The sequence below is a fragment of the Montipora foliosa genome, chromosome 11 (assembly GCF_036669935.1).
Source record: "Montipora foliosa isolate CH-2021 chromosome 11, ASM3666993v2, whole genome shotgun sequence".
Classification (NCBI taxonomy): domain Eukaryota; kingdom Metazoa; phylum Cnidaria; class Anthozoa; order Scleractinia; family Acroporidae; genus Montipora; species Montipora foliosa.
The window spans coordinates 40,171,813-40,191,572 of NC_090879.1; the positions used below are offsets into that span (position 1 = coordinate 40,171,813).

At 39.7% G+C, this 19,760-nt stretch overlaps 4 protein-coding genes across 4 annotated transcripts; 2 read left to right on the top strand and 2 right to left on the bottom strand.

The window, feature by feature from the left end:
• Positions 1–10,607: 10,607 nt before the first annotated feature.
• On the top strand, positions 10,608–11,544 carry LOC137977047 (uncharacterized). The gene is made up of 2 exons (XM_068824343.1): positions 10,608–11,028; positions 11,183–11,544. Exons 1-2 carry the CDS (start codon positions 10,608–10,610, stop codon positions 11,542–11,544), a joined length of 783 nt encoding a protein of 260 aa, XP_068680444.1.
• A 3,932-nt stretch (positions 11,545–15,476) lies between these two features.
• On the top strand, positions 15,477–17,614 carry LOC137977048 (uncharacterized). The gene is made up of 2 exons (XM_068824344.1): positions 15,477–15,649; positions 15,841–17,614. Exons 1-2 carry the CDS (start codon positions 15,477–15,479, stop codon positions 17,612–17,614), a joined length of 1,947 nt encoding a protein of 648 aa, XP_068680445.1.
• Positions 17,615–17,882: 268 nt separating this feature from the next.
• On the bottom strand, positions 17,883–18,362 carry LOC137977049 (uncharacterized). The gene has a single exon (XM_068824346.1). The coding sequence runs from the start codon at positions 18,360–18,362 to the stop codon at positions 17,883–17,885; it is 480 nt and encodes a 159-aa protein (XP_068680447.1).
• A 55-nt stretch (positions 18,363–18,417) lies between these two features.
• Positions 18,418–19,143, bottom strand: LOC137977050 (THAP domain-containing protein 3-like). Its single transcript, XM_068824347.1, has one exon. The coding sequence runs from the start codon at positions 19,141–19,143 to the stop codon at positions 18,418–18,420; it is 726 nt and encodes a 241-aa protein (XP_068680448.1).
• Positions 19,144–19,760: the final 617 nt, after the last annotated feature.

A 19,760-nucleotide genomic window follows, 5' to 3' on the forward strand; every position in this document is an offset into this window, starting at 1 on the left:
TGGCCCCTTACCGAATAGGGGAGCTCCCAGTTTTTACAGCAGATATGGTAGCATTTAATGAAGCAATGAGTTCTGTTAGGGCGTCGGTCGAATGGCTGTTTGGTGATGTCTCGAACTCCTTCGAGTTCATAGATTTTAAGAAAAACTTAAAGTTGGGGTTAAGTGCAATTGGAAAGCAGTATATAGTTGTGGCACTTTTTAGGAATATCCTAACCTGCCTTTATGGTAACACAACATCAACATTTTTTCAGCTTGATCCATCGACTGTTCAAGACTATTTGGCTTAATAGTGTAGTAAACTAAGTAAAGATGACTGAGACCAATGCCAAGTCACAAAATTTAAGGTTAGTAAGGTCCTGGTTGTTCAAAAGCCAGCTTATCCAAGATTTAAGGTTTTAATTTTTCTTTTTATAAAAGCTCACTGCTAATGGCCGTAGAGTCTTAAGATAGTAGCCAGACAAGATGAAATTTAAAAATCTAAGCAGCAAACCCCCCAAAAATTACATTCAAAGTTTAGGAGAATCCTGGATAAACTCAATTGTACTTTAGAAAGCTGGAATAACACTGCTCAAAGTTATCATCTATGTTATGTGCAACCTCTTTACTATATCAACTAATACGTCAACTCAACTCTCAAAGGTACAAGGATGCTAGATCCAAGCTGTCAAACAGTCTTTGTTTGTAACCACTTTGGTAAACATCATTCAACTCTTGTATTAAATAAAACATGAACAGTAAACAAGTTATCCTCTCCCCTGTTTGTACTTGCAGCAATTTACCAAAAAAGTGAACAAAATAGAGCATTTGCCTCACTATTAATGTCCTCTGTGGGATTTCTCTGATTTAAATAATAGCAGAACTCAAGAGTTTGTTAAAGGTGCTGGTGAAAAAAAACTATATATCGTAGTTATTCGGTTATAAGGCGCACGGTTTTTTCAAGAAAAATCTGTCTTTGGATGGCAAGTTAGTGCTAAAATTGGGGTGCGTCTTATAGCCAAGTATTTTCGCGCAACAAAATCTTAAGATCACAATTTGAGAAGAACTTGCAGATTAAACAACACAAGAAAAGGACACTAGTTGTCTATTAAAAAAGAATAGTGCTTTTAGAGACATTTAGAACACTAAACGACTTCAAGAGAAAAGCAAACAAACAGAAATTTGCATACGTCCTTAAGAGCACGTGCTCAGTAATGTGATACCCGTGACAACAATACAATCGTTCGAACCTTGTTTTCGAATTCCAAAAATCGTGTTTGTCGCTCGCATGAAAAGTTTCTTCTCTAAACAAACAGTGTGGAGATAAAACATACCTTCTTCGTTCATCCAGGCTTTCTTGTGCACTGAAATTTGCATCCTTGGTGGCGTGTTGATATTCAGCTGTCGATCACCTTTGAATATGACTTTCCGTGGGAGTTTTTGCGCTGTTCGCTTTCGCTTGAAGTCTGAAGTCTGAACTCTGACTATTTATTAAGTCAGAAGGTTCAAATAAACGTGTATGCGTTGTGTTTATCATTTCAGGTGTGAACTTTTAGCATTTGTTTTTACGTATATCATTAAATGCGTGCCTTTTTCACTTTGTTTAATTACGTTAACAAAAAGCGTTCGCATGCCAATTGTGTAAGTCAGAATAATTGTTTTCAAATTCATCACATCCTTTTGATAACTCTCAAATTTTTGGTGCGTCTTATAACCGAGTATTTTCGCGTAATTTTCAGTTTGAGAACTTAGCTTGATTAAATTGCTAAGTTTGGGGTGCGTCTTATAACCGAGTACGCCTTATAACCGAATAACTACGGTACTCAAATTTGAAATTTTCAGAGTACATTGTAGATAGAAAGAACTATTTCCATCTTATTTTAAACAGGAGAGAAAAATCAATATAGTAAAAATGCATAACTCTTTTGCAGAACATTACAATCAAAGGGATAGTTTTCATTTTGGTGCCACTTCCAAGTACTGACATAACTGTACAGAAAATAAACATTTGGAAGCCAGTAACATGAGCTAGAGTTTACAATTTTTGCACTCTCACAACTAAAAAAAATGCCACTTCTCATCAAAATGACCTACACATAAGCACTCTTTAAAATTTTTTTGGTGAAATCGATTTTTTTCAGTCCTTTAACTGGTAGTCAAGAACCTGCATTCTGTGATTCTTAGTGAACAGATACTGGTACACAGACAACTTGCTGATAAAGTAATTTCCTTATGAAAAAAAAATACAAAAATGTAAAATCACAAACTTCTCTTTAAAAAAGTACAAGCTCAACGCAAAACTGCAATCTTGAATGCAGGGATGGTAAACCGTACTCTCAAACAACAACACTGTCAATGGTTCACTTTGTTCCAAATTTCTGTACTAGAGCAAGAGTAAGGTTTTGTGTGTTCATCTGACTTTGCATGACTTGCTTCATCTGCTCTTGCTGCAATTTAAATTGCTCTTTCTGCTGCTCAGCCTGGAGTTGCAGTTGTTGTCTTTGAAGTTCTAGCTCTTCTTTTCTGAGGTCTGTTTCCTTTGCTGTTTTCTCTGCTAAGTACTGGAAGGATCAGAACTAGCTCTTCTTTTTCTTCCTCTTCTATTAACAGTCTTCTTGTCTGTGTCACTTTCATGCCCAGAATCAGAGATGTGACCACTTGCCCCAGCCTTTGCCCAGGTGTTCATGGCCTTATCTCTGCAGGCAAGGGCCTCCTTCCTCTTCTTGTCATCTTTTTTGCTGTTTGCATTTTCTACACAAAGTGGTGTGGATTCCATGGCCTCAGCAATTTCCTCAAGCATTACTTCATTTTCTGTTGGTGGATCAGGGTTAATGCCACTTGCTCGTTCTTCCTTGTTCTTCTTGTTTGTGTAGTCTTTTAACAGCTTGTTAAATTGTTCCCTGACACTGCACTGATCCCGTGGCATGTCTCTAAAAAGACTGTAGCAGTTAAGTTTTTCAGCCACTTCTGTCCACTTTTGTCCAGCTTCTTTGCTTCCAACTTTGTACAGAAATGCTCTGAGGAATACAGTTCACGAAGGGGCAGAGTGTTTTTTGCTTCATTCCAGCGAAATGGGACACTATAATTAACAAGAAAATTTAAATAAATATTTCAAACAATTAATACTTAGCATTAAAAAAATATACCCTGTATGCCTTGCTCTAAAATTATAACCTAGAAATGTTTCATTTCCTGTTGATCAAATTAGAATAATAGAGCATGAACAAGTTGCTCTTAGTCATTAAATTATTTCATTTGCCAATCAAGTCTCAAGTTTCAAAAATACCCATTATAAATTCAAAAAAGGAAAATATAATACACAGAATTTGTCCATTGTGCCTGATTTCGATTCACTCTAGCTCTCCATTAATTCCCCTTTGCTAAAAGGCTTCAACTCAGAGCCAGCAACACACCAAATTTGCGACTTTTGTTTCACTAACACTCAAATGTACTGCCCTAAAGACTGTTTAACATAAAAATACAGTTTAGAAATCAAAAGAGGTTAAAATTCCTTTAAAAAATACTTACGTAGTCCTCACTATGCGAACCAGCTTCACTACTCCCCGTAGCAAGCGACACGACAGTGCACTACGAAAACCAAGTGCTAATGAGTATGCACAGTAAACCCGAAACCAGTCCTCCACCTTGTAGCAACGTTGTCCGTAGTCCGTAGTGACCGTATCTTAAAGTCCCTATTGTTGTTAACAGTGAACATACAGTTTTTTTGTCTATGTTAACATTGATGGAGGGGGGGGTGGGGGAAACTTGCATTTTGAAGCTTTCAGTGGAAGTTTCAGGCCCATCCTGACATTAGCATCACAACTACCACTTCACATTACACTCTAATCAGTTAAGTCTGTTCAAATATAAGTGCTACATGGCCAATGTTTGCAAAAACGAAATCCTTCCTTATACTTTGTACATGTACTCAGTTGGTAGAGCAGTGGTGATCTAACCCGAAGGACGTGGGTTCAATTCCCACCCTGGTCAGAATTTTTCTCTGTCCTTGTGTGGGCCCATTTCCATTAGTAGGGCTAACGCTCACATGGTTCGTATGGGGTACAAAACTAGCACTTCACATTACACTCTAATCAGTTTACTTTTGCCATTGATTGTCTATAAGAAGGAAAAGGCCATTCATATTGTTAGCACACACAATGCTTTGAAATGAACTCATTTAGAGAAATATAGGCATATTGTGGTCTATAAAGTGAAACTCTGATCTTGTGGTACAATAGTCAATAAGAGGGGGGTTGTGCTTCCATTGCAATAGTACTGTGGATGGAGGGGTACAGGTTATTCCTTTAATGTTGCACATCTTCTGAAATAACGGCGAATACATATACTTGCTCTCTTGGATGAAGTAAAGACTTTGTTTGACATTACAACTGCTGTGTCTTCATCTTGAAAGTCCAGGAAATTACTCATATTTTTTGCATTTTAAATACAGTTGAACCTCTCCACAACGGCCACCTTGGGGACAGAAGAAAGTGGCCGTTATGGGGAGGTAGGGGTGTAATATGACACCATTTTTTTCAGTTAGTACCTGACATGTTTGTTGTGCCAAGTTCTTGCTTATAAAGGGAATGCAATCTTATACATATAGATAAAATACACGATAAGACTTAAATAAGAAGACGAAACAAGCAAGCTTCATAACATTCGCTATAAGTACTATTGACAATTCATGCTTACTGCAGCATATAAATGGAACACAATCAAAATACGTATACAGTATCATTAAAAAGGGTAAAGAAACGAAATGTTCCGAAGATAAATATCGATTACTGAATCAGTTTGTAAACGTTCGCGTTTAGAATAGCAGATACATTTTATTTTCTTTTAAATGAAATACAGCAGTCAAGGGTTGTCTGCTTGAGCGAGATGTCATACATTTTCCTAAGCAAAGAAAGATCGAAAGCTCGAAGATCACCAAAGATCGCCTACTACTCCTAGTCTAAAAACAAATATGTTCTAAGTATGTTCTAAAAAAAGGTTCTTACAAAAAAAGTATTGTATTTTAATCTTAAATGAAAGACTTGCCATCATAAATCATTGCCGTGCCATACAGATCAAATTTCTTGACCATTCTTGACTTTTTCGTCAGTCGCTGGAAAAATTGGCTGTTGTCGAGAGGTTATTTTGCCAGTTGAGGACGTGCTTTAGTGGCCGTTGCCGTTGTAGAGAGGTTTAAACAAGAGGTAATGTATGGGCTGTCCGCCGGGACAAAAAAAAGTGGCCATTGTGGAGAGGTGGACATTAGTGGAGGTTCTACTGTAGTTGAATGGTATAGTATGCTAGACAACGCATGTATTGATTTAAACAGTCATGGCATCTGTGTCTGCAAACTTTTCTTTGCAGACAGAAGATCCACTATTAAACCCTTATTACATACAGTTGGGCTGACACAAGTCGTTTCTCCTTCGAGATCTAAAGCTGTTTTGGAAGGTTAAAAATACTGTGAAGTAAGGGTTTTGCATTGGGTTGTAAGGAAGGAACTTCTTAGATGAGAGGTACGGAATAAAGGTTCATTTCAGTGATATCCACAACACCTACTATACTGCATATTGGTATGTTACCAAAGAAAATAGTGAGGCGTTGCATTCCCCAAACCATCCAGATTTGCAGGAAGTTCTGAGAACGGAGAGAGCAATAGCCTGTAAGAAGAGCAAACAGAGGCTCACTGAAAGTGGAAAGAAGAACAAAAAATCTCCTCGAAAGCGTCCCACAGTGTATGACATTATCCAGTTGATTCAACAAAAAAGATGAAATCTCGATTAGAGTTTGTATGTGTAGCCATTGCACGACAACGCAAAGGGAAGACTGAGTTAGCTGAGTTTAGAGGAAGCAGGGTAGTAAATGAGGCCTTGTCATTCGCCCAAGGGCAACATCATGCATCTTCCTGCCCCTAAAACATTTTGTAAACAGGACATCAAGTTAAGCAAAGATACTCCTTTCTTTGCTACTGCCGATGTTTGTGTTGCGCTTCTTAGAGGTATGTCCAGAAATGGCCGCAGCTACAAAAATTACAAATTTCACAGAATCGTTTAACCTTTGAGCAATTTTGACAAAAGTGGAAAATTTACAATTATTGTTACACTGCAAGGCACAAGGAGATCAATGGAAGAGCAACACAAACAACAAATTCACAAAAACAGCAAAGTTAAAAAAATCACAAAAATTTTCAATTTTAGTGAAACAAGGCAAAGGAGATCAATGCAGGAGCAACAAAAACAATAACTTTCACCAAAACTGCAAATTCAAAAAATAATTGCAATTTCTGTCACACCAAGACACAAGGAGATTAATGCAAAGGCAACAAAAACTGCAAACCGTACAAAGATCATTCGCAGGTCAGTGTTAGATAAACCCATTCAAGAAACGCCAAGACTGTATCAATGAGGTGTGACCTTTGTCTCTCTAGAATGGTAGCCAATGTGTGTTCTCAGTGCGTTACCTTTATATAGGTTGTGCGAACGCTTTGAAATTTATGAGTTCATCTTCCACCTCCTTAGTTATGTAGAGGTTTTTCTGTAGTTTATTGTACTCTTTTGGTTGTTTTTCTAAGTGTTGCCTTTGTGTTAGTCTCGCAATTAGTTGGTATTGCTTCGCATGACACATGTAAATTTGTGTCCCACTTATTTTCCTATAAATTGTATGGCTTAGTTTAATGCAAATTTGGAGGTTGCAGGTTGTTTTGCTGAATGTACTGCGAGATGTAGAGTTAACTTAGTGCCTTTTCCTCAAGAAACCGTCTAGAACCGGGTCAATTTCAAGTTGTACAGAGTGTATGGAGTTTCTTCTTTTTTAGTATGTTGAGTCGTTGTTTTGTAATGTAAGTGGCAGACTGTGTTTTCGAGAACAGTCGAGTAAATGATCATTTCAAGTTTATGTCCATACCCGTGTTCAGACGTTTGAGTTCGTATTGCGTGCGGCTATACATCGTTCCAGACGCGTTTATTGCAGTATGGACGTGACTGAGGTGACAGCTGAAGTGTTTCAACGATTTAAAGAGAGAAGAAAGGTTATGAAAGCGTCAGTTACGAGGATTAATGACATTGAGAAGCTTTTGTGTGTGATTGATTTTATCGAGCACATGAGGATTATCATCAAGTACTACAAACGGTTGAAGAGCGTCACATGTCAATTATGTATCTCTGCTATCAAGACTTTAAGGAGAGAATAACCGGACCTTAGAAATTTCGAGGCGAGTTCTAACACCAACCGCACGTGGTGGTGAGCATTTTATGGACACTGTCAGTCATGTTGATCCATAGTCATGTTGATCCATGAGTCGGTGAAGAGTTACAAGTAGTAGGGTCCCAAGTAGAAGATCACATTCAGCCACACGATTCTGTTAGCCAAGTCGAGTTAAGTTCAAAGGGTAAGCAACAATGACGTGTTTTGCAATCGTGTTCTGGGTCCGGGTACCACCAGTCTTTCAAGGGCTTCTCAGCGTTCTGCAAAATCAATTTCTGTGGCTGGTGAAAGAATCAGGCTTGCTGCGGAGAAAGCTGCGTTTATTGTTGAGGCTTCGTTGTTGAGTGAGCAAGATTCACTTGCACAGGAAAGGCTACGTTTGGAACAGCAGGAAAGACTCCTAAAATTAAAAACCTAGATTGCTAAGACAGAAGCCAATAGATTATGAATATTCTATTGAATTGGGGGGAGGGGGATGTGGTATAAGGTACGATCTTGTAACACGATGATTCTGGATTATTCGCTAAGTGTTCCAACTAAATATGTCTAGCATTGTATGAGTATTGGTGTGCGTTGGTATGAAGCCGCGCGATTCCATATATGCCGTGCAATATTCCAACAGTTCCAAACTTGTGTGATAAGTACATTTTGTCCTCTGAAGACTTTAATAGGCTCTATTCCCAGATGGACTGACATGATTATCAAGTCCAAAGGTCGGCGTTGATTGACATATTTTATACCAAGGAGTCAGAATAGCTATGCAAATATATTACAGCCCCTGAAGACGTTTCTTTACGCGATAGGACTGACTGAATCAGTTCTAGCAAAAGAACAGTTCATCGGCAATGGTTGGTGCTCCGCTTTTGAAAAACTCAGGCTGAAACCCTGAAAATATAAAGCTAATGAAAACGACACCTGTTATTAATTAATGAAAAACGACAAGTCTGTAATTTCCCTGTTAAAGTGCAAAACGAGTCCATTGTTTGTCATACTCGCCTTCTGACCATACCACTGTTTACCTACATTAATTAGGTTAATTTATGTATGCTTAATGGTGAAGTAACTCAATGAATGCTTTCCAAATTCTGCCCCTCTAATGCTTGTTATAAGGAAGAAATGTATAGGCTTGAAAATATGACAATGTAATTAGACTTTTGCAATCACTGGTCTGTGATTACATGGTTTCGAATCGTGAATCTCAACGGTTCACCATGGTGAACCGTCGGTGAGCTGAAAGATAAACAGTTCATTTCTTTAAACAAACGATTCACCATGGTGAACCGTGCCGCAATAGCAGTAAATGTTACGGGATTGTTTTAATTTCACATTTACAAACTAGTTTAGATTACAACCTCGGGATAGGATGGTTCTTATGCCCGGAAACTCTTTCCCCCCTTACATATCGAGCTAAAGTATCTGGTGAATCGCACGGTGAATCGTTGACAATCACTTCTCAATTGCAATTTGCATACATTAAGTCCATTTTAATTTAATTATCCTGTAGATTCTTCTTGAGTTGGTACCAGCTCCACATCGGCACCACTCGATATATTATTAAATACACACCGAACCTCACAAGACGTCAGCGACCCCACCTCTCTAGCTTTATTCCCTTCAGTAACCAATGTCACGCCTTCAAATGCCAACATCAGTACCAGTGCAAGGAAGATCGCCCTTATTTCGATCGATTCTTGTCTCGATAATAATTAAAGCCCCAGATGTCATGTGCACACTACGTTAATCAAAGTACACAGTGTCAACTACTTTACATGGAAACGCGGAAAAACAGCTTATTAAAGATGCTCCTTTACACACCACATAGTATTTATAAGTATTTGGCCTTCAAAAAACTCTCCAACACATATTCCTTGATTATCATCATGTTCAGACCAACTGCCCACCTTTTTTAATACAAAGCATGCAAAGAGACAATCCGTTTATCTTAGTAACAAGTTGACTTCTTTTCTAAAGAGACTTGACTTCTGATCTACACCTCTACAGATTTGCCAATTTCCTTGAAGCAAATACAATACTCGTCACATTTGTTGGAACACCCATCCGCGTTTCCCCCTTCCTCCAATGTTGATTTCCACAAGTACTAGTAGTAGCCCGAAAAATTCTCACACAACATTGAATTGGGGGGAGGGGGATGTGGTATAAGCTACGATCTTGTAACACGATGATTCTGGATTATTCGCTAAGTGTTCCAACTAAATATGTCTAGCATTGTAGTCTTAGTCAGCCACGTAATGAAGCTCCTTTTACTGATCCACGCCCTGGAGAGGGGGTGCCTCAATCGCCAGAAACAAAGCCTTTACACCCTTATGTATCAACTCAATTTCCTAATTTTTGGGTATTTGAACTTCCCAAGACTGAGATCGTTACATTTGATGGTAATCCTTTAAATTACCATTTGTTTATGAAGACCATTCAAAACAGTGTAGAAAGGTTTACTGAAGATGGCGACATACAGCTTCAATTGCTGATCCAACATTGTACTGGCAAAGCGAGAGAAGCAATCAAGAGTTGTGAAATGCTTAATGGTATGCAGGGCTACGAAGGAGCTCCTAAAGGAACGATTCGGAGAGACGGACTGCCAATTAGATTAAATGACAGTGAAGCCCTTAATGACTTGATGACTTGGAAAACCTGACGACCTGGGAAACTGGGAGAGGCAGGCTCGACCAAGTGAACAGTGAGGACACAATGGTTCAGATTCTTCAAACAGTGCCGCCATATTTGCGTTCTCGTTGGCGGAAGATGGTTCAGGAGATCAGAGTTTGTTGGAGAGACCCCACCTTCATGGATCCAGTTTTTTGTTCCATCCTAGACCCTGTTTTCAAGCAAGATAGAAGTGAAGTGAAACCAAGAACCAAGCTTAAAATCAAGGCTTTGCCTATTGTGCCGGTGGAGACAAGGATGTGATAGTGACGACCTATGCATTGTTAGATAGCGGTTCAACCTCCTCCTGGTGTAGTGAGAGTCTTGCGAAAGGGGTAGGTGTTGTTGGGTCGTGTGTCCAGGTTTCCTTGTCGACAATTGAGACAGACAGCACCCCTTTATCATGTCTTCGGGTGAATGTGGAGATAATGGATATGGCCGAAGTTAATATGGTTGAGCTGCCAGACGTTCTGACGAAGGACAAGTTGAATGTTTCCACCGACTGCATCTCTAGTCAAGATGACGTTGACGGATGGCCTCATCTGTCGAACATCTAAGTACCCAAAGTAATCAGGAGTGAGGTGGAGCTGTTGATCGGTCAAGATGTTCCTGAGGTGCTAGAACCTTGTGAAATACGAAGCTGTTGTGGAAATGGCCCGCAAGCTACGAACACTAAGTTTGGTTGGACATTAAGTGGTTATCTAGGACGGCATAGCTGTTTTGAAAAACGCTATGTAAACTTTAGCCGTACTAATGAAGAATTGGACCGGATGTTTCAGCAGTTTAAGAATTTGGAATTCAGTGAGTCAGTGTCTGATCCAACTCATGCATTGTCGCGCCAAGACAAGAGGGTTATTTTCATTTACAAAGAATCAGCACGACTCTTGGACGGCCATTATGAGATTGCCATACCCTGGAAACTTCATCCTCCAGGTCTTCCAAATAACAGGCTATTAGCCAAGCATCGTTTGAAGTTGTTGCGAAAAAGACTCATCAAAGATCCTGAGCTGTATTCCAGATATTCTGCAGTAATGTCAGACCTCCTTGACAAGGGATATGCCAAATGCGTCCCAGAAGATCTTCGTAATCGAGATGATGGTAAGGTGTGGTATCTTCCTCACCACTCTGTTGTTCATCCAAAGAAACTGGAGAGGGTGTACGTTGTCTTTGATTGCGCTGCACGTTATCCTGGTACATCGCTAAACAACAGAGTCCTGAGACGTTGAGATTTCGTGAAGAACCGTTTGCTTTAATGGCAGATATAGAAGCTATGTATCATCAGATCAAGGTCCACCCAGATGATGTTGATGCTTTACGCTTCTTGTGATCCCGCTTTCGACTTAAGCAGAGATCCGGAAGAGTTTTGGTGGAGTGTGGTCAGCTAGTTGTCCAAACTTTAAGCTTCTGAGGACGGCGAGAGACAACAGTAGTGAATTCCATCCCTCAGTTAGCAGCACAGTCACAAGGAACTTTTACGTTGACGATTGTCTTAAGTCGGTCAAATCCCAAGATGAAGTCATTGATCTAGTTAACGACTTGCAGAGATTGTTGCGACGTGGAAGCTTTAACTTAACAAAGTTGATCTGCAACTCTAGGGCAGTGCTTGAGAAGATTCCTCAGTCAGGTCAAGCCAAGGAAGTGAAAGATTTGGATCTTAGTCATGATGTTCGAAAGGGCCTTAGGAGTGCATTGGAACATGGAAGGTGACGAGTTTGTTTTCAAAATCCAGGTTAGAGACAAGCCACTAACGCGTCGTGGTCTGCTGAGTATTGTATCGTCAATATACAATCCGCTAGGCTTCACAGCGCCTTTCGTGTTATCAGCAAAGATTGTCCTTCAAGATGTATGTCGCAGAAAGATGAAGTGGGACGATGCTATTCCAAGTGATTGCTTACCTTCAGTGCAGCGTTGGCTTGAAGAATTGCCAGCCTTGGGGCAGTTTTCCGTTGGTCGCTGTTACAAGCGGGAGAAGTTTGGAGAAATCGCTAGCATTCAAAAACATCACTTTTCAGATGCCTCAGAGCTTGCTTATGGGACTGTCTCGTATCTGAGACTCACCAGCAAACACGGGCACGTTTGTTGTTCTTTTCTGTTGTCTTAGTCACGTTTGGCGCCTCTGAAAGCTCTTTCAATACCACGTTTGGAATTGAACGCCGCGACTCTGGCTGTCAAGTTGGACCGCATGTTCTGTAAGGAATTGGAATTACGGATAACAAGTTCTGTGTTCTGGACAGATAGCACGTTCGTCCTTCGTCACATTCGCAATGATGACAAGCCCTTTCACATGTTCATCTCAAACAGACTAACAGTGATTCATGATGGTTCATTGGTCGATCAAAAGAGGCACGTGGACAGCAAGCGTAACCACTCGAGGATTATCTGCAAAAGCCCTGCTTAGTGATGAAAAGTGGAAGCGAGGTCCAGAGTTTCTCTGGCTTGGAGAAAGTTTGTGCAACAAATTTCCTGCATCCCTGGAAACAAGTTCTCAGGATGACCTTGAGATTAAGTAGCACCTACGTGTTTACTCCGTGCAGCTAAAGAACTTTGCGCAGCCTAATGACAAAATGTTTGCCTATTATTCCGCCTGGCATAAGCTTAGAAGGTCTGTGGCTTATTTGTTGCCTTACAAGACTTGGTTGTTAAACAAAGTTTGCAGCAAGTTTGGTCAACCTATTGCTCAGGTACCGTCTGGAAAGGCCACTCTCACTGAGATGAAGAATGCAAAAAGAGAAATCCTGATGTATCTACAGAGAAAATTCTTCCCCAAAGAGTTGAAACAGCTGTCAAAATGTGGTCAAGCTGATCACGCCAAGTCGGTGAATAAATCCAGTTTAATCAGTCATCTCGTTCCCATATTGAAAGATGGTGTGCTGCTTGTTGGAGCATGGCTGAGACATACCAGAATTCAAACGGAAGCAAGAAACCCCATTATCCTGCCAAAGAAAAGCCACGTTGTTGATTTGATTTGATTGATTATTCACTAGAATCGTGTTGGTAAATCTGGCGGTGGGGTAGGTATTTATATTGATGTACACGAAATTGTTTTATTTCCTTGTCAAGCATTTAATAAAATGTAAATTTTATGTTTATGGAAGAAGTATGGCAAAGTTGTGCTCAAGTGTTATTGTGTGTTTTCAAATTGAATAGTACATGCATTGTTGATACATTTATATTGTCATTTGGCCGTTAAAAGACCATGGTTAAAGGTACTTGAGGTAAATTGTTTTATGTCTTTGTCAAGCATTTAAGCCTTACATGTAGGGTCAGGGTTTTTCAACGTTTTGACAGATTATGTTAAGGTTTATGTTTACGGAAGAGGTATGGCAAAGTTGCGCTTATGTATTATTGTGTGTTTTGAATGTAAGGAAATTCTCTTATCTATGCATGAAATGAGAATATATGTAAGCGGTGATCGAAATCTGCTTTCTTTCCATTTTATTTGTTCAGTATTTCAGGGCATATCTAATCCATGAAAATGGATCATCGTAAAGCTCATTGATTAATCAATGATACTTGATATTTGTCCATCACTAATTTCTGTCACATCCAGTCCATGGAAATAAAAATAAAAAACGTCAACCACATTTTTAATCCGCTCTCATAAAACTTACCTTTCAATCGATTTTAAATATGGTTAAAGACAATGCTCCTTTCTCCAATGGTTGCACATTTTGTTTTTTCTCTCCATGATCCAGGAACACTTATATAAGCAGCTTTAATTTTAGCTTTTGAGGCAACATTTCAGCCCAGCGGCCCTTTGGTGCTGAAACGGCTTAATTAAAGGAGGCTTTACTTGTTTATTCTAGGATCGTAACATTGAGTAACTTTTAAATCTCATGTGTCTTGACAATATACAGCCTTAGATTTCGAATTGCCATTAGCACTATTTGATCCTTTTGAAGCTTAAGTATTCATTCCTCCATCGGCGAGTAAACTGAGTCAGTAAATGACAGTGATATTTTAATCTTGTTGTTAAAGACTTGTACATACTTGCGATCTTGTAAAATTGCCTGTTTAGAGTGTCAGCGGATGTGAAACAGATTCATTGTTGTCGTAAAAGTAAGTGAGCGGTCTCGCGTTGATGACTCCTTCAACCTCAATTAACCTAGTTCTCATTTCATCATAGTTAAGCGTTGATCATCCAATAACTTTATGAAGAGGATATTTAATGCTTTTCATGAGCCTTTCCCAGTACCCTCCCCACCAGGGAGCAATCTCGACAATGGAATGCCAACTAATCTGGTTATTGGTCAGGTATTTCAAGACTTCCAGTGATCGTTTAATTTTCCGTATCTCTTTGCTTGAGGAGTGGAAAGGTTTTGCGTTATCTGACTAAATCGTTGCTGGCAATCCTCGTCTACTCGAGAAACAGCGAAACGCTAACAGGAAATCTTGTATGTTGAGTCCAAATGAAGTGCTCGTGTGGAAGTACGTGTAAATGGACAACGGTCTGACCAAATCAAGTACAACATGTCAAAATGAAGGCTCGTCAGAGACTTGATTACTCCATAACTTTGCACGGTGTTATATCGAACTTTCTTCACTTTTTCTCGTCCACACAGAACCCAGAATCGTTCTCTTAGGGAGCTTAGCGTAGCCTTGATTCCAGAGTGTTTAACCAGATCATGCGTGTGTTTGACAAGCTGCCTTGAGCACCAATCTTTTTGTCAATGAAAGGGAACTTGCATATTCACTCAACTCGGAGAGAGTGAAAATAATTTCGTCTTTTTGTGTTCCATATCATTCCTAAGACCTTTATGAAAACACCATCGGTAGCGGTGTTGTTGAAGTTGCAAATTTGTGTTTTTGACTCGGTGAATAATTCTTTGTTATCTCTGTAGACATCAGGGACCGATGAATTTGTCACGCTTTCTGCTTTGTCAATTGTTCTTTGTAAGTCCTGCGAGTTTGTTTTCCACTTTCTAAGATTGAAACATGATCTTTTTTGCTTTGTTGTAAACAGCGAGCACTTTTTTTTCGGAGTTGTCCTCCCCCGTAAACGGAGCATCCACATAGAATCATTTCTCCAGGAGTTTGACTAGTTGTGGGTCACTTCTTTTGTGTAGTTGAAGATGATGTAAAATCGTCTGGCCCAAAATAGCTGTTCAGGGGAGCAACCCAAAGACAAGTCTGGTGAACTTGAGGTGATTCCAACCATCAAAAAAGCTTTTTCAATGTCAGCGGTAAGTCCAACAATATTCTTGCGGAAATAAGCCAACATGCTGAAAACACGAGGGAGGTCATTCGGACCAGTATGCAAACAGTCCTTCAATGATCTCTCATTTTTTGAAGCCTTGGCGGATCAATCGTAGACCACTCTGACTTTTGTTGTTTTGCAATCCTTACGAATGACAGCAGCACTTTGTCGACCATGTCACTTTTAATTTGATCTTGAATAATCTAGTCATATTTGGCCAAAAGTTAAGAATCTCTGCAGAGCCTGTGGTGTAGTGATCGTAAACGAGACTCGCATAACTGAAAACAATTGGAGCATGGTTTCTGTCTTCTTTCCAGGGTAACGACGTAAAAATGAGGCCAGCATCCAGAGCTATACACCCTATGCAAAATGAAAAGGGACTGGGAGCGCTACGTGCGAGAACGAGGCTAGTTGGGCCTTGTTCTGTTTACTCGTGGTAAAAATGGCTGCTGATCAAACTGTAAGTGCCAGCCGTCTTTCCGAGGGCGATATACCAGGGGCATCTCTTCAAGGACGAAATCCTACAACACTCACCACGGATGAGCTTCGCTTTTGGTTAAAATGTCGTGGCGACCCGGCAAAAGGATCAAAAACAAAGGCACAGTTAGCAAAAAGGCAAGTAAGCTTATCGATGTATTTCTCAGTAGTCGTAATAATGAGGGCTTTTTTATACTGTACTTGGTTAAAAGGATTCGATATTTAACATGTCTTATTTCTTATTTCAAGTAGAGATCAGGAGATTTAATGTTTATTTCCGTCGCTTACCTGTTTCTGCACAATTAACTGGTGTGCTAATTTTTCCGTAGAGTACTTGAATATGTGGCTTCTGGTCGTGATAATGATGTTGTGGATCCGGACAAGAACCTTATTTACACGCGTCGAAAGCAGAGACAAGAAAAATTACAAACTCGAAATGATCCGTTGCTAAAGGAAAGTACTGTAAGGTTTCCATCGACTGGGTGGTCAACAAGCTTACAACGAATGCCATTGTTTACAAAGGCAGAAATGGATTTGCATGTCTCTCAGTCTGGAAAAAACATTGACCGAAGTAAACAGAGCCATACAGTTCCAACAAGCATGAGAAAAGCCAAGACGTTCCTTGAAGACGAATACTTGAAGGACGTAGTTGCTGCTAGTGACAATGAATATTTCTTTTTTCAATGTTTGTGTCATCATAGCTTTAAAAAAAATGAAGCCCCTCATAAATTAAAAGTTGCACTTTGTTTAGTGAGTGGAAGTGTAAAGTATGCTTCATGTACGTGCGTGGCGGGATCTGCTGGCCTTTGTAATCATGTACTTGCACTTATGATGAAACTTTGTAAGTTTAGCTTGTATAGCTGTCAAAATGTCAAGGAGTTGGACCATGAATCTGATATGGCACAACCTAAGGCATGCACTTCCAGTTTACAGCTGTGGCACAGACCTGCAAGAGGGGAAAAAATCAAGCCCCAACCTGTCATGGAACTCAATGTAAAGAGGTCCAAATTAGATAGCGATTATGACCCTGATAGTGGTGTGAGGTGTTTATTGTATGAAGCTAGGAAAAACTTGAGCACACAAACAGCAGATGAAGTTATGTTGAAAGACAAGCTTCAAAAGATCAATCCTAAATTTGCCCTGTCTCAAATCATTTCTCCTGGTGGTACTAACTTACAGGAAACAAAATTTGGAAAATCTCCGAGTGGTTCATATGCAAGTTATCAGTTACAGTTTTCCGAGTCCAATTTTCAAGTTTTCTGCAATATTGACTCAGTGCCTAGAGCAGACGGCAATCATGGTAATGATGACCAAAATGCTATATCTGCGTTTCCTGCATTTCCTTTGCAACATTCTGAACAGTACAAAAAGCCAGATGGTTTGAGCAGGAACCAAGAAGCACTCCTGGATCATTTGACTGTTGATGAGGTAAAGCTCAATAACAAAGAGAAGACTACAAGAGAACAAGCAGCCTCCCAAGAATGGAATGCTGAAAGAAAATTTCGGTTTACAGCTTCTAATTTCCACACCATTGCAAAAAGGAAAAGAAATCATGCCTCTTTAGTAAACAATCTGCTTCATCCCAAGCCATTTACTTCCAAGCAGACAGAACACGGGAAAACCTATGAACCTGTAGCCTTGAAAGAATATGGAAAATATATGTTTGCAGCTAGGAATCCAGTTACAGTGTTAAAAAGTGGCCTTGTTGTGAGTATGGCCTGTCCAATTTTGGCAGCATCGCCAGATGGCAAGGTCATTGATCATAGTTGTAGTAAGCCTTTTGGACTAGTAGAGGTTAAATGTCCCTTCACTAAGTTTCATGTAAGTCCCTTAGATGCATGTGCAGATGAAAGTTTCTTTGCAGAAAATGTAAATGGACAGCCAAGACTGAAAAGGGGACATCAGTACTACTTTCAAATACAGGGTCAACTTGCTGTTACAAGGGCTAGCTGGTGTGATTTTGTAATTTACACCAGCAAAGGCATGAGTGTAGAAAGGATCACATTTGATCCTCAGTTCTGGGACACATTGAATGAATGCCTTAAGAACTGCTACTTCAATCATTTTATAGAGCCAGCCGCTTTAGAATTCTGTAAACATTAGAAAAGCGTGTCATTGTTGTTAAATTGTAGGAGTATCAACCTTGATGTCTTTCACGATAAAACTTTTGTAAGATTAGTTTCTTTATTCTCAGTTCTTGAGCACAATGACTGTACGAAGATAAATGACAGTTTACTAGCTCCTAGCGCACAAAGATGCCGAAACCCTAGTTTACCAAATCTGTGCTCTTTCTGAGACATAACATTAGGGTCTGGCGCTTTTATTAAATAATGTTGTCTTCTGTAGAAGGCATTATTGCTTTGACTAAATGTTACGTGGAAATAAGAGGATTGTGCATGTTACACAAAAAGGCACAGACACTCCACATTTGATTTACCACCCCAAATAGACTAAGTGGTACGACACTATCCCAAATGCGGAAGTTCTTGACTTTGTTAATAGCTCGTTCGATATGTATTCTTACCGAGGCAATTTCCTGGGTCTTGATAACATCTTGTGCTGTCATTTGGGTATACAACCCTAGAAAAGGTGGAATGTTTAGGTTCACACCCAGTGGAAGGAGATCTTCAATTGTAAAGCCTTTATCGGCCATCACAGTGTCACCTTTATCAAAATCTAACTTCAGAAAACCACTTCTGTCAACAATTTCGCGATCGGAAATACTTCCACTGTATAGTTGACTGATAAAAGTTATAGCTCCACTAGGAGCAATTCCAACTAAGCCTTTCAGAGTTACGTGGTTTTTATACGAGCTGAACAGTTTCGAATTCAAAAGAAGGCTGGAAGGCATCTGACATCTAATCTCTGTGCAATCGATTATTACACGGGTGGAAGAGTATTTGTCTTTAAAGCTGTCTGGCATAGTAACTGTACCTAATGTTCTCCCCATTCGTTCCAGTGTTCAAAAATTCATATACAGCATTAAATGTAGCAAAGTTAGGAAAGCCGGTGTAAAAGGCGATGTCCTCGTCAGAGGTAAAATTTCGCAACTGAAAAACGCGAGAATCTGCAAGACCCTTCTGACGTTTCAAAACTCCTATTTCAGCCTTTAGCGAAGCATTTTCAAGCTCCAAACTCTTCAGTTTTTCGAGAAGTTCTTTGAAATCTTCTGTCGTGTTTCCTTGCGTATCCATGTCGTTTTGCACGTCATGATCAGCAGAGCTACCAGCCGCCGATGAAGTGCAGTTATCACCGTTGGTTTCAGTTGCACTAGTTGTTTGAGATACTATCAACTCTGTGTCTGTATTCGACGTAAACATACGTTTCTTAGGAGGCTTTCTCTTTAGCGGAGAACTTTGTGACCAAGAAAAACGTGACGGCACGACCCCTTCCCTGACATAAATACGCTGGCCTCCGACAGACTTAACAAAGTCCTCAGGTTTAAAGTGACGAGAGCAAATCTTCGTGTTTTGGTTGACAGTAAAATCCTTACATTCGTCGCGACGAATAGCATGCAGCCAACGTTTCTTGAGGTTCACATCATCTGGAAACTTGAAGTAGGAAATTTTCTTTCCATTTTCAGTCCTGTACAGCTTTTTGGTGCATTTGGGAACACAACAATGTGCCGGCATATTTAAAATTTGGCGCCCTTCGCATCAGGCGGCCATTTTTTCTTGGCCCAACTAGCCTCGTTCTCGCACGTATCGCTCCCAGTCCCTTTTCATTTTGCATAGGGTGTATAGCAAAACAGACATTTGCACAAAGAAGAAGATGCTGGACACCCTTACTACAAGATGTGATGTTAGTGAAGAGTTATAGGTCATGAATTCACACCAGTCATCTCCCGTTCTTATCTTCTCACAAGAAGTAGTAATTATAAACAGCTCTTGTTCGAAGATGTCTGTAATGTTAACATACAGTAAACTTGACCTTTTCAAAGAATTTGTAAAATATTGTCAATGTTTTCAATCTCTTTCCTTTGAGACCGTTTCAAGAACTTTCTCTTTACGATATTGACTTTCCATAACAGTTCATTTGTTTTAGGCTTTGGAAAAACTTACTGGGTGCTTTAGGGCGCATGAAAAGTTGTAAGCTTATATACAATAAAATTGTTTATTTACAAGTTAACTGCTCTACATTGATCACTTTTTTGTAATAATAATAATAATAACTTTATTTCTATAGCGCTCTTATCCTATGTTCAAGGCGCTTTACAATCATGTATATAAACAACATTATCAATAAATAT

Bases quoted from the DNA above. Each gene is read 5' to 3' on its own strand.
- LOC137977047 (XM_068824343.1), top strand. From the start codon at position 10,608: ATGTTTCAGCAGTTTAAGAATTTGGAATTCAGTGAGTCAGTGTCTGAT. The intron at 11,029-11,182 runs GTACATCGCTAA...TTTCGACTTAAG, and splicing joins TTGCGCTGCACGTTATCCTG to CAGAGATCCGGAAGAGTTTT.
- LOC137977048 (XM_068824344.1), top strand. From the start codon at position 15,477: ATGGCTGCTGATCAAACTGTAAGTGCCAGCCGTCTTTCCGAGGGCGAT. The intron at 15,650-15,840 runs GCAAGTAAGCTT...ATTTTTCCGTAG, and splicing joins AAGGCACAGTTAGCAAAAAG to AGTACTTGAATATGTGGCTT.
- LOC137977049 (XM_068824346.1), bottom strand. From the start codon at position 18,362: ATGCCTTCCAGCCTTCTTTTGAATTCGAAACTGTTCAGCTCGTATAAA.
- LOC137977050 (XM_068824347.1), bottom strand. From the start codon at position 19,143: ATGCCGGCACATTGTTGTGTTCCCAAATGCACCAAAAAGCTGTACAGG.